This window comes from Ricinus communis, chromosome 9, assembly GCF_019578655.1.
Source record: "Ricinus communis isolate WT05 ecotype wild-type chromosome 9, ASM1957865v1, whole genome shotgun sequence".
In the NCBI taxonomy this organism is placed as follows: Eukaryota; Viridiplantae; Streptophyta; class Magnoliopsida; order Malpighiales; family Euphorbiaceae; genus Ricinus; species Ricinus communis.
In genome coordinates, this window is record NC_063264.1 from 1 (window position 1) to 13314 (window position 13314).

General features: G+C 34.7%; 3 protein-coding genes and 1 long non-coding RNA gene across 6 annotated transcripts; 2 read left to right on the forward strand and 2 right to left on the reverse strand.

Moving 5' to 3' along the window:
* Positions 1 to 45: 45 nt before the first annotated feature.
* On the forward strand, positions 46 to 1359 carry LOC8270905 (annexin D3; the record flags this gene model as incomplete). Its single annotated transcript, XM_048379233.1, has 4 exons — positions 46 to 276; positions 552 to 764; positions 841 to 930; positions 1036 to 1359. Coding segments are annotated over 4 exons (738 nt in total), but the record flags the coding sequence as incomplete, so codon positions are not given.
* A 228-nt stretch (positions 1360 to 1587) lies between these two features.
* Positions 1588 to 5723, reverse strand: LOC8270906 (CSC1-like protein At3g54510). 2 transcript variants are annotated; one of them, XM_048379575.1, is made up of 11 exons: positions 5270 to 5723; positions 5022 to 5162; positions 4738 to 4801; positions 4328 to 4540; positions 3940 to 4134; positions 3348 to 3646; positions 2708 to 2987; positions 2427 to 2541; positions 2263 to 2333; positions 1942 to 2175; positions 1588 to 1855 (listed from the first exon to the last, which is right to left on the reverse strand). In XM_048379575.1, exons 1-11 carry the CDS (start codon positions 5551 to 5553, stop codon positions 1697 to 1699), a joined length of 2055 nt encoding a protein of 684 aa, XP_048235532.1. In that variant the 5' UTR covers positions 5554 to 5723; the 3' UTR covers positions 1588 to 1696. The 2 variants fall into 2 exon arrangements, with proteins under 2 accessions (XP_048235532.1, XP_002513083.1); XM_002513037.3 differs by having other exon boundaries at positions 2263 to 2541; positions 5270 to 5719.
* Positions 5724 to 8118: 2395 nt separating this feature from the next.
* Positions 8119 to 12150, forward strand: LOC8270907 (U-box domain-containing protein 44). 2 transcript variants are annotated; one of them, XM_025156224.2, is made up of 3 exons: positions 8119 to 9687; positions 9790 to 10084; positions 10466 to 12150. In XM_025156224.2, exons 1-3 carry the CDS (start codon positions 8923 to 8925, stop codon positions 11917 to 11919), a joined length of 2514 nt encoding a protein of 837 aa, XP_025011992.2. In that variant the 5' UTR covers positions 8119 to 8922; the 3' UTR covers positions 11920 to 12150. The 2 variants fall into 2 exon arrangements, with proteins under 2 accessions (XP_025011992.2, XP_002513084.2); XM_002513038.4 differs by having other exon boundaries at positions 8121 to 9687; positions 9784 to 10084.
* Positions 12151 to 12449: 299 nt separating this feature from the next.
* Positions 12450 to 13092, reverse strand: LOC107260785. The gene is made up of 3 exons (XR_001534773.3): positions 12954 to 13092; positions 12739 to 12805; positions 12450 to 12640 (listed from the first exon to the last, which is right to left on the reverse strand). It is a non-coding gene; the product is annotated as an uncharacterized LOC107260785 (long non-coding RNA).
* Between the last annotated feature and the right edge of the window lie 222 nt (positions 13093 to 13314).

Below are 13314 nucleotides of genomic sequence, written 5' to 3' on the forward strand. Positions count from 1 at the left end.
TTGACAAGCTGATTCATCTCTGTCAAATTTCTTTATGCCTAATAGAAAGCAGTAATTTTGTGGGCATATGATCCTCCGGAAAGGGATGCAAGACTAGCAAATGAAGCATTGAAAGCAAAGAATAAGGAAGGCACAAAACAACTACAAGTGATAGTTGAGATAGCATGTGCATCATCTCCTCATCATCTGCAAGCAGTAAGGCAAGCTTACTGTTCTCTTTTTGATTGCTCCCTTGAAGAAGACATTGCATCTACAGTATATTTGCCCCTTAGAAAGGTAAGGAAATCTTACTCATGCAGGCAACAGAGATTTCTTTTTAATTTTTTGGGAATTCCAAAAATGTAAGAACTAAATTTCGTAGACATTTATTTAGTCAATTGTCTTGCTAGAGTTCAATTCTTGCAGCAAGCAAGCCATTTTGAAACCAAAAAAAAAAAAAAAGATCATGCTAGAAATGGTATGGGTTTGACAGAATTGATTAGGAGTGAATTCTTGCATTTTTAGACTCCATCTCATAATATCCAAGTGACACCAGTGTTTGCATTGGACAGCTTTTGGTGGGTTTAGTAAGCTCGTACAGATATGACAAAGAGTTGGTGGAATCAAATTTAGCCAACTCAGAGGCAGAGAAATTGCATGAATCAATCAAAAGAAAGCAACTAGATCATGATGATTTAGTGTTTATCCTCAGCACTAGGAATTTGTATCAACTTAGAGCAACTTTCAACTGCTATCAGCAAAACTATGGAACTCCTATTAAGCAGGTTCAGTTTTTGCAATTAGCTAAGTTTAGAAACATCATTTTCTTGGAAACTTTCTATGAACAATTTTTCTTTACAGGACATAAAGAGTTGTGGAAATGGTGATTTAGAATCCTTACTGAAAGTGGTAATTTGTTGCATAGAATCTCCTGAGAAACACTTTGCAAAGGTGATTGATTTAATTTGTGAAAAGTGCAATACAAAACTCTTACCTCAGTAATTTCTTGAAAATCTTTTATTTGCTTTTATTTAGTAAGTGCTAAATTGTTAACAGGTGATCGGCGATTCCATCATTGGGCTGGGGACAGATGAAGATTCATTGACTAGAGCGGTTGTGTGTAGAGCTGAACTTGATATGATGAAAATCAGAGGAGAGTATTTTAACACCTTCAAAACTAATCTTGATGGCGCAGTTGCTGATGACACTTCTGGGGATTATAAAGATTTCTTGATGACTTTACTTGGTGCAAGAATTTGATGTACTAAATGTTCTCTTGAATGGATTGGTGCATGAATTTTAGTTTCTATTTTCAACAGTGATACCTGTACCCATTTCTGTTTAGAAAACTTAAACAGTTTCTTCTTCTTTTTTTCTTGAGATTGTTTAGATTCCTTAATTACAGCCTAACTCAGAGAATTAGTGATTTGGAATTTCTAACAGAGGCTGAATAAACGCATGCTATAAAATAAAGAATGATATGATGAATTGACAGCGGTGAGGAGACTCGAACTCTAAACCTGCTTGGCTTCGATAATAATTTTTATCTTAATCGCAGGCTTCCAGTTTGGTCAAAATGGTGCAATAGTTACTATGTGGTTAGCTGTGTTGGGTGATTACATCGAAATATTATTATTACTTTGTGAAGAGTTCAAACTTTCAGACTAAATGTACAAAAAGAGAACAAATGAGATTGCAAAGATTCTTCAATTTAAAATCATAATGAAGCTAATGGCTGCGTGAGGCTCGACTCTGATAGTGATATCATCAAGTTAACAGGCCGCAAACTAGGTGGACGATAAGCATTGCTGGCGTACTCACATTTAATTTCCAATTCACCATTCTTATCATCTAGTTCATCATGCTCAACAGCATCCTGATCACAGTTCAGAGATGAGAAACAGAAAATCACCAATTCGTGCATATTCCAGATATCATAATGCAGTAATGCACTAATTATACCTGGATAGAATAATGACCAAATGTAGGAAGAAAACGGATCTTGCAGTACTCATTGAATGCTATAGTCATCAATAGCAGAAGGATTGTGGCTATGGAAGCAGCCGGTTTTGACTTCAGTCCGAAAAGGCCAATCATGGTGATCTGCATAAGGATGATCCCGACAAATATGTAGTGATGAATGTAGGGCCAGTATAGCCCAGACGTCTCGTAAACAGTTTCATATACATTTTCAATCTGCAAAATCATACAGTTCCGTGATAAGCTGGTTTGTTAAGATGGAAATAATAGCTGCAGAAAACAGAATACTATAAGAGACCTTACCTGATTGACATACACAATGTAGCCTAGACATAAATAGCCAACAAGCAACGGAAGTAGCAACGGTGAGACAACTGCATATACCATGCCAATGAGCATTGACAGAGCTACTGAAGGGATGATTCTAAAGTAGGGTAAAGAAAAAAGATAAGGATTTTCTTCCTTTCCTCGTCCACATGTATGCAACATTATAGAATCCCATAAGAGCATTCCAGGCTGAAGGATCTCCAATGAAAATCCTGATAGGCCATCTGTTAAGATGTATGTCATAAAGAAATCAGCCTGAAATGCAAATAATCAAGTCAAGCCTGTAAGACCAAAACTAGCTTCAGCTCATTTAAATTTTTCTTTTAATAAAACATCTGTGGAAAAATCTGTGAAAGATAATTTCAGGAAAAACTAGAAAATAATGTGCAAATGATGCAGATGAAGAAAATTTTGAGCTTACTTGTGCTGAAACAGAACTGGCAAGATGACTAGGAAAATTCTTAGGATGAGATAAGTATTCTCCAATTTCATCGAGTAAGGACCCTGATATCAAGCTCAAAAAGAATACATTTCCCACTAGAAAATAGAAAACCATATTGCAAGCTTTGATCTCTGCCTTGCTCTTTGAGATTGAACCACCTACTCGAGCCATGCCAAACATTGCAAAGGGAACAACGTATATAAATCCTTTGAGAACAGCACTTGGAAGATAACCTGTTACAATAGAACTTAATCCTGGTCTATGTTACAGAAGCAATATGTCAGTTAAGTACTCCTTAAAAGAGTTCAAACAAATAAATTCTACTTATTGCTATGCTCTTATTCAAATAAATTAATAAAACAATTATTTAATAGAGATCTGCACAGATAGGAACTGAAAGAGCACTACTGTTAATCCAGGCGAGTGTGAAAATGCAATACGTAATGTGTTTTGTGCTACATCACACAGACATGATAAATCAGGATTACTGTATAAAATGGTCTTATTGTCCGACAGATTCAAGAAAGAACTACGGAGTTCTCAAAACTAATGCACCGACATCCAGTACATGTACACAGCAGCCAAAAGAAGCAGCATTAGAGCAAGAGACCGTACTTACATCAGCTCTATGGCCATGGCTGGAGGGAACCATTTCTTTAATTTCTCAAATTTGGCTATTCCTTGAACAGCTGTAACTGGGACTGCAAAGAAAATTGTAAGGAGTGATGCTGAAACAATGACTCCAATTTTGTAAATTGGCAGATATTTATATGGAATTGCCAGTCTTCTCCATGAGACATCTCTCGGTTCTGGAGCCATTTCAGTGATCCATAGAAGTGGATTTGAGTGCTGCTGAGATTGAGCAACTAATGCAGCACCAGATCGGGACTTGAAGGTGGCAAAGGCAACAGGCAACTCCTATAAAGGGAAAAGAACTCGGGTTTTATGATATCTACTGCATGTATCATCAAATATGCAAGTATGTAGCATGTAAAGCTTTCCACACTCGTTCACATTTCTATTACAGATCAAGAGAAATGAATGGGCATGCTTCCACAGAAAGGTTCACAACTTTAATTTATAAGACTATTGCTCTTAAAATTGAGTTTCTTCCGACAAGTTGAAGTTAACACATGCAGCATAAATCTGTAATGTTTCACACAATAAAGCTGACTCCCTTAACAATCATATCAACTCTCTCTAGAAAATACCTTCCCCTTCAGCATTATTTCACCCTGTGATTGGCGAATATCATGATAAATTTCTTGAACCTTTTCCTCAAGCAGGGTAATTTTCAGAGCATCTACTCCAGATGTGTCTACAAGTAAGCATTCTTTGCCGTGCTTCTTGACTGTGGACCTCCCTCGCAAACCCTCAATCTTTTCTGTCAGATATTTTGCCTGTTTCTGCATGGAAGAGAATCATAAGATGAAAGATATTAGGATCAAAACAGAATGAAATGATTTGCAGCCATTCAAAAGTTTATGCTTTCTTGGTATAGGATTAAAAGCAGATGAAAGTGGCAAAGTTCTCATCTGCATGGAAAGAAACATGAGCTAACACATAGGAGTATCAAATTCCAAGCAATTGAAATCTTACCAGCAGATTTTCAATTTCTTTTGCATCATATAACATTTGATGAGAATGATAACTTGCAGGGTGATATTTAGAGAAAAAATGACCAACAGAACACCCAAGAGCGTTGTGTTCAACACACAAAGGAATTTGTCGAACAAGAACAGTGAACTGCTCGGGTCGATGTCTGAAGTCCCGAATTTGTTGGATCCTTTTGATTAAAACTTCATTATATTCCTGAAAATGAAACAAAATTAAGAACAAAGTATCTCTTCTTTAACTTATAGTAAATTTAAAATAAGCAGTAACAATCTCATGTCTATGTGGATGAAGATGGCAAACAATAACATGCTTTTTAACTATAAAGCAACAAAAAAAAAAAAAAAAAAAAAAACCATATATTGGTGCTATAATTGATTATACCAAAAGCTCACCTTGTACAATAGGTATAATCCATAGAAAGAAACAACCCACAAGCATGTGAAATGGACCCAAAGCCTGTGAGACAAGAAAACTTGGTGAGCTAGCTGTGCTGAATCAGATTACTATAGATAAGTAAACGTGTTGATTTGTAGAATGTGGCCTAATTAACACTTTCACACAACAAAGCTCCGTACCCTTTTTATAAAACACAGTTATAGGATAAACAAGAAAATGAGGCATATATATTAAGCAGGGATTGATGTTCATTTGAGTAATATATTAGATATAATCTAACCTGTTGGAACCTCTACAAACATTGGAAATAGTAAAAGAATCCATGGTATGGTAGACTTTTGATGGTTCATCTTGACCACCATAATTAACAGGAAGAAGTACCACCAATCCGATGATCGACGAAACTCCAAAAAACTTAATACTGCAAGCAAAACCACACGCGTAGAACACAATCATTCTAAAGCCTCTCATAATTAATAGTCTCATTCTTGAAATATTGGGGACTTGATGAATTATATAATTACTAACCCAAACTTAAAGAGTCTGATAATGAGGAGTGCATCGAGACCACTGGTTTGGAGTATTTCATCTTCAGTAACACGAAAGGCGCGAGGAATCCAAGAAACAGAAGGGAGAAAACGGGAGAAAGTGAAAGAGTGATCGAAGGGAACGCGGTGTCCTTTAGAGAGACGACGGGAGTAGTATATTAGAGCATTAGAAGGTTGTTTCCTGAAGATGGAGAAGAGCGAAAGAACTATCAAAGCTAGTCCAAAATTAATTCCTGCTGATGCAGCAAGGCTTTCTGGCTTCATTTTCACTTCTTTCTTCTGAGAAAGATAGAGAGAGAAAGAGAGAGGTAGGCGATGAAGCAGAGAAAGAGCGCCAAGTTTCGGAATACGTGGCGAGGTTGCATGTAAAGAAGGAGAAGTGATGGGCGTATACTGTTTCGGCCGAAGTTTCGAGTGGGCCGCTGTAACACTGAACTCTCAGTCCATCACTGGATCAGGAACATCTTCCACCCCCAACTCTTTCTTCCTTATCGGTGATTAATGTTAAATAATTTGATTAAATTCTAAAATACAATTATAAAACAAACTCATCCAATCCATCTTTGCAAATTAAAAACATATAATTGATTTATATGAAAGAAAAATCACTATAACTCTTAAATCTCACAATTCACTTTATCTATTTCCTTGACTCCTAATCCAAAACCAAATGACCCATTTAATTTCAAGCATGCAGTATACAATTTCTTGTAGTTTGTATTTGTAGTTGAGTTAATTGTGTGTGATTATCAAGAAAGGTACATCTAAATGCTATTGCAAGTATTATAATTTTTTTTTTATTTTTAATATCATTTTCTTGTTTTTTTAATTTTATTTATGCAATATATCAAAATATTAAAATATTTTATTTTTAATTACTGTTATTTTATTAATAAAATTAAATATTAAGTAAAAAAAGAATACTTGTATGGTTGGCTTTTATTTTTTGTATTTATGAGATAATATAAATATTTTAATCAATTAAAACAATTTCTCCTCTTTGTGGTTAAGATTATAATACACCTTTAGTGAGTATTTGAAATTTTTAATAAAATAATATTTTCTTATAATATATATATTCGGTATTTCGCTTTTATTTGTATATTAGATATATAGAAATAATAAAATATAATACTTCTAGTATTTATTTTAAAAATTCTATGCTTTAAATTATACTAATATAATTATTATTTATATTATTCTCTTAATTTTTTATAAATCTAAATAATTTAATTAAATATCTTATAATTGATTAAGTATTTTATTGAAAATTATTTATTATATTTTATAATTTAAAAAAGCTCACACTATAAATTAAAAATATAAATATGAATAACAAAAAAAGTTTGGATTAAAACAAATCACAATTAATTAAAATTAAATAAAAAATTAAATAAAAAAATAAAATATCACTCGTTATGAATTAAGACATTTAGGCCATTTTGATACCAACATTAATTAAATCAATAATTTTATGAAGGGTTTTATAAATAGGTGTTAATTGTCAATAAAGTTTGAATCTTTCAAACTTTAATTTTCCCTAAAGATAGTGCAAAAGATCTTTCACACATGTTTTTCATGGACACATTAAATAGAGTAAGGGGTTGATTTTCACACACAATGCTTTTAGCATCCTTTTCTATTATTATAAGGCTAATCTAACTTCTATTTTTTAAATCATTTTTTTTGAAAGTGTAATCCAACTAATTTTTAACTAACAATGGATTGCATGTAAAATTCATATTATGTGTTTTTCTAGTGGAATCATGGGAAACAATTTCTTTTTCTTTCCTTGACGATGTCTTAATATGTTTGAGGAGTGGATTTCACATGTGCCCTTAACCTCCTATCCTAATCCAAACTTCTTGGAATTGCTCCTCAAAGTGGGTCATCATTAAAGTAATTTAGGATTTTCTTTTTTCTATGATTATTGAGTTAGATTTGTTCAATTTGGAGAAACAATGTGAAAAGGAAAAAGAGGTAGCAATTCTAAAGTAATTCTTCCTTTTGAATTAAAGACATTTGGTACCCTATTGGAAATTTGCACTAGTTAATTAGGCAGTAATTTTAAAATTTAAAATAGAAAACGTATTTTATTTCTTAAAAAAGATTTTTAATTGTTTCAGAAAAAAAAGAAAAGATTTTCAATTCAACGTCTTTCTTTAGAGTCAATGTTTAACTACATAATTAGAATAATCATCTTCCATAAAGTTAATAACTCAATTAATGCAAATAGAGAATGAGAACCCAAAATTATTCGTTTTAAAAGTTCATGACTTTGCTGCTCAAACTAGCCTTTGTATATTCCTATTCAAAGTTTTCACATTCCTTTACTGTTTTTTTGTCAATTAAAAAGAAAAAGAGATTCGACTAGTCCTTCCGTGTTATTGCCGTAGCAGTCCCGCTAATGGTAATTTCAAATTGAGTCTGATTATACGAGCTTTGTTTCAGTGTAATATTTATAATATGTCAATTACTTTATCGCACCGTTAATCTCGAAATTAAAAAGAAAAATTCAACCAACGCTCGAATCCGAAAATTCTTGTAAAAATCCCTCATTGATCGGTAAAAGACATCCACGACCAAGCTACCACCGCACATGTTACATCTCTCTATTTCTTGTTCCAAAATTTCTAGGTAAGTCTGTGAATCAACTCTAAAACCGAGTGCTTCTTGCACAGAATGGCTTGACCTTAAGGTCAATGTTTGAGTCCTTGCTGGAATAACAAATGTTAGGAGTTTGGTTATTAAATGCAAGGTTGTAACATATAGAAAAAGCAGGAACAGTGGAGTGAACGTGAGAACTCTATTTCTTGACTCGGTCTTCTCTTGTTCAATTGGTCACATCAAATACATCCAAGAAAATAAAGAAAAGCAAGAAAGAAGAAGTAAACTGGTATCCTTATTATTATTGCCAAAAACTAAGTCATGAAGCCGACTAATGACACTGACCCAAAAGATACCGCTTTACAAAACGCCAACCAAGAAACCTCCAATTATCACTTCCACCAGAAAAATCTTTATATGTATTTGTATTTAGTTTCGAAATGTAAAAGCAGAGTAAAGACAGACATTTGAATCCAACAGTCTTGGAGTCTTCTAATTTTGTTGGTCTGTTTTTGTGGGTTGCCCTTCTGTTATCTTCTTACTCAGCTTGTAAATGCCGTCGAAGAAGAATTTATTGGAATAAACAAATACTTTTGTTTAAAGATTTGCTTGTAGTCAGTCAAGAAACATTTCTCATTTCTCATTCAGGTTCATTTCCTTCTCCTTTCTTCTTCTTTGAATTCTTGAAATTTTTGTTCCCTTGTTGAATTCTTGAATTATTTGATTCTTCTAGTACTCAGAACGCGCTTACTCTAAATATATAGTTAGGTACATGTAGTATGTATGTATGTTTGTTTTTACATACGTTGATTCTCTTGTAAATTTTTTCTTGATTGCGTCCTCTTTGATGTTTCTCTGTTCTTTAACTTCTTCAGTTCTGCATATTTTCTCTCTTAAAATCCTCTATAGTATCGAGGTTTTTGCCTATTGAGTTCTGCAATTCTTGCTAATATTTCACTTTTTAAACACTCCCAAAACTTTGTTATCCTTGAATCTCCTTTTCCAAGCTTTTTACCCAGAAAAGAAATGCAACCATGCGAGAGCAGAAGCTTCTCTGAAGTTGTAACAGAACTACGAGCTTCAGCAGAAGAGGTAGCATCACTCTCAATGAACTCTGAATCCGACAAAGAAATATGTGCTGAATTTACTGTTTTACTTGATAAGTTCACACCAATTCTCATAGAATTAAAGGACAATGATAAGGTCATGGATAGGCCACCAGTTAGACAAGCAGTTAAATCCCTTGAAAAGGAGCTTAAGCGAGTTAAGAACTTGATTAAAAGCCCTGGTTCGAGATCACCCATTAAGCAAATGGAGGAATTGACTCAAGATCTTGGTAGATCTCTAGGCCTTGTGTTATTTGCAAGTACTGATGTGTCTCCAGAATTTAAAGAAAAGGTTGCAGCATTGCACAAAGAATTGATGAATGCCAGATTTAATATCAGGTTAAGTTCAAGTCCTAGTCCTAGTGCAAATCCTAGTCCAAGACCCAGTCAGGAATCGGGGTTTGTGAGTGAAATAGACTCAGAGAGAGAAATTGAGGAAGATATTATTACGCTCAGTACTGAAGATGTAGTCTTGCAACTTAAGTATGGTAATGATGAAGAGTTTAGGCTTGCGCTTTGGGGATTACGTGATTTTATCAAGGATCAAACCATTGATATAGAGTGGGTCAGTGATGAAGGAGTTATTCCAATCTTGTTTAAACGGCTAGGTTCAAGCAAGCCTAACAGTCGGTTGACTATCATTCAAATACTAAGAAGCCTTGCTTCTGATAAAACTGAAGTCAAGGTAAATCACATGGCAATTGATTGTTTTTCTCTTCATAATTTGGTTTGCAGAATATTTCCTGTTGTTGCCTCTCTTACATGTTGTGGTAGTCTGCAGGAACAGATGGCAGATGGTGGGTCTTTATCACTATTGGTGAAGTCTTTGACTCGAGATGTGGATGAAAGGAGGGAAGCCGTAGGATTGTTGTTGGAACTTTCAGAGGTTTCAGCAGTTCGGCGGCGTATTGGAAGGATTCAAGGCTGTATTCTCATGCTAGTCACTATGCTTAATGGTGATGACTCGGTTGCTGCTCATGATGCAGGAAAGTTGTTGACTGCATTGTCAAGCAACACTCAGAATGCACTTCATATGGCTGAAGCTGGTTACTTTAAACCTTTAGTGCATCACCTAAAGGAAGGTAATACCACAGCTTCTTTTCATTTAATGGTCTCTTTTGCTGGAGTAACTTCAAATGTTAATCTCAACCTGTGAAAGATCAATTGCTTAAGATTTAAATGGCAGACACAGCAAGGTACTGATTAAGAGTATATGGTGCAACAAATGGATTAAACTAAGGCCTGCAGATTGCATTAAACTCATACTGTTTGTTCTTGAAATGTATTTTGACTAATTGCGTCCAAGAGCCTGTGAATAGCACATAAGGTGCATGGAGCTAATATTGTGTTAGTTATGTGGAATAGGAGCTCTTGATTTGGCTACCTTCCTTTTCTTTTCTATTCTTACTAATCAGAATATCAACTTAAAGTTAGTTCCAAATGCAACCATTCTTTCTTTGCAGGTTCTGATATGAGTAAGATCCTCATGGCAACAGCAATTTCAAGAATGGAGCTCACAGATCAAAGTAGAGCTTCTTTGGGTGAAGATGGGGCAGTTGAAACCCTTGTCAAAATGTTTAAAGCTGGAAAGCTCGAGTCCAAGTTATCTGCTTTAAATGCTTTGCAGAATTTAGCAAAGTTGACAGAGAATATACAACGTCTAATCAGTTCAGGCATCATAGTACCCCTGCTCCAGCTACTATTCTCCGTCACATCTGTTCTCATGACTCTTCGGGAGCCAGCATCAGCCATACTTGCAAGAATTGCTCAATCGGAGTCTATTCTGGTTAATAAAGATGTGGCTCAGCAGATGCTTTCACTTTTGAATCTAAGCAGTCCAGTAATTCAGTTTCACCTATTACAAGCACTCAATAGCATCGCTTCACATTCTAGGGCAACTAAAATAAGAAAAAAGATGAAAGAAAATGGTGCATTCCAACTTCTTGTGCCATTCCTGACAGAGACTAATATCAAAAACAGAAGTGCTGCCTTAAATTTACTTTACACTCTTTCCAAAGATTCACCTGAAGAATTGATGGAACAGCTCGGAGAATCACATCTTAATAATATTGTCAGCATTGTCGCTTCATCAATATCAGAGAGTGAAAAAGCTGCTGGGATTGGAATAATTAGCAATCTTCCAATTGGCAATAAAAAAGCAACAGATATACTGAAGAAATATGACTTGCTGCCCATTCTAATTTCTATAATGAGTTCAGTTGAATCGAGTTCAGCACCAACAACAAGCTGGCTAATGGAGCGTGTTTCAGACATATTTATTCGCTTTACTGTTCCTTCTGACAAGAAACTACAGCTTTTTTCTGCAGAATTAGGGATGATACCTTTGCTTGTGAAGCTGCTCTCAATTGGGTCATTAGGTGCCAAGTGTAGAGCTGCAACCTCACTAGCTCAACTATCTCAGAATTCACTAGCTCTAAGAAAGTCCAGAAAAACGAGATGGACTTGTATGCCTTCTTCTGGCGATGCTTTCTGTGAAGTCCATGATGGCTATTGCATTGTTAAAAGCTCATTTTGTTTAGTCAAGGCTGGTGCTGTCTCTCCTCTGATTAAAGTACTGGAAGGCGAAGATAGGGAAACTGATGAAGCTGTTCTTGGTGCACTTGCAACTCTTGTGCGAGATGAAATCTGGGAGAGTGGAAGCAACTACTTGGCCAAGATGTCAGTTTTTCAAGGGCTAATCAAAGTGTTGGAATCAGGAAATGTAAAGGGCCAAGAAAAAGCACTGTGGATACTGGAGAGAATCTTTAGAATTGAGGAACACAGAAAACAATTCGGTGAGTCTGCACAAGTGGTGCTCATTGATCTTGCACAAAATGGCGATCTGAGACTAAAGTCAGCAGTTGCCAAAGTTTTGGCACAATTAGAGCTGCTGCAAGCTCAGTCAAGTTACTTCTGAGCGAATTTATATAGTGTGAGAATGTGTGCATACAATTTTGTTTTATACTTTCATATTCATCGTTGTTGTATAATTCTCAGTTCAATCATTCATTTCTTCTTTTTTTTTTTTTTCCTTCGATTCATCATATACTATTTTGTACAAAACAGAGGAAGATGTTTGTTCTTTTCTGCATTGTATTTATGGCTAGCAAAGTAATATATAAAAAGAGGAAATATTCTTGCACCTTCATATGGACTTGTTTCATATTTGTCTTGCAGCAGAAAGTTCCTGAGTATGGTAATAGTAAATATTGGATCTATTTCAATGTAGGCTAGGTGGATCCTGCCATTAACCTCATCTGCTATTAACTTGACCGGTTTGGTCTCTTCATGGAGAATGCTTTTCCAAGAAAGAACAGGCTTATAATTCATTGCATTTTTTGCAATTTTCTGGTCTTTTTGAGCATTGACAATAAGGTCGCAGCTGCTGTAAGCTTCAGTTTTTATATGCATTTGCATATGTAAAATTCATTTCAGAATTAGATAGTCTCACATAAGAATACAATATTATTCAACACAAATTAAACATGAAAAACCAGGCAACTTATATATATGTATCATGCCTGGTGGTGAAGATAATATTGATATCTCAAACTCCTCTATGCAGTCTCTCTTATGCTACCACAATAGTGGTATCAAAGCACATGTCACATATCCAACAACAGCACAAAGCAAAGAGGCTGCACATCAGATGAAGGAATAATCTCAAAAAATGATCACAAGAAAAGATTATGTATACAGAATGAATAAGATCGATTGGTGAAGCAAGATGAGTTACCATCCTTGAAGAAAGCTTCTTTCCCCCTTTGGTTTTATTATTGGTGAACAACGTTTTCTCTTCTTCCCTGCAACGCAACTCATTTTTAGTGCAGAAATTGCAAACTTATCAGCTTCATTATTTGAAAAAAGAGAAAAATAAAAAAAGATGAACAATTTAATAAAACAAAATAATACAGCATAAAGTGAAGGTGTATCTTCGAGAGAGATAGAGACCTGATTCAGTCTGGTTATTTTCATTGACTTGCTGTTTCTGTGGTTGATGTTCCATTATCAACCAGTTAAGGAAGAAGAACAGAGATAGAGGCTCTAGTGTTATTGTCCCTATTATATACTAACAAAATGAAATAACTGTTTCAGAAATATATTTGAGAAAATGGGTTCAATAACATTATTATATACATGGATATGTAGTTTTTTATTATTCTCGAAACATTTAAGAATCAGAACATCTTAGGCAAATCTCCACTAGACTAAATGATTGATGACATCAAATCAAGAATTTGTGAAATACTATAAAACGGTGTATCTTTTCTTTTTCTTCATGAGAATATATGCCTTGTTTCCATCTTCATTA

Coding starts and splice junctions, on each gene's coding strand:
- LOC8270906 (XM_002513037.3), bottom strand. CDS start 5,553: ATGAAGCCAGAAAGCCTTGCTGCATCAGCAGGAATTAATTTTGGACTA. Junction 4,802..5,021: donor GTTTGTAGAGGTTCCAACAG/GTTAGATTATAT, acceptor CTTGTCTCACAG/GCTTTGGGTCCATTTCACAT. Junction 3,647..3,939: donor AAATAATGCTGAAGGGGAAG/GTATTTTCTAGA, acceptor TTCCCTTTATAG/GAGTTGCCTGTTGCCTTTGC.
- LOC8270907 (XM_002513038.4), top strand. CDS start 8,923: ATGCAACCATGCGAGAGCAGAAGCTTCTCTGAAGTTGTAACAGAACTA. Junction 9,688..9,783: donor CTGATAAAACTGAAGTCAAG/GTAAATCACATG, acceptor GGTAGTCTGCAG/GAACAGATGGCAGATGGTGG. Junction 10,085..10,465: donor AGTGCATCACCTAAAGGAAG/GTAATACCACAG, acceptor CTTTCTTTGCAG/GTTCTGATATGAGTAAGATC.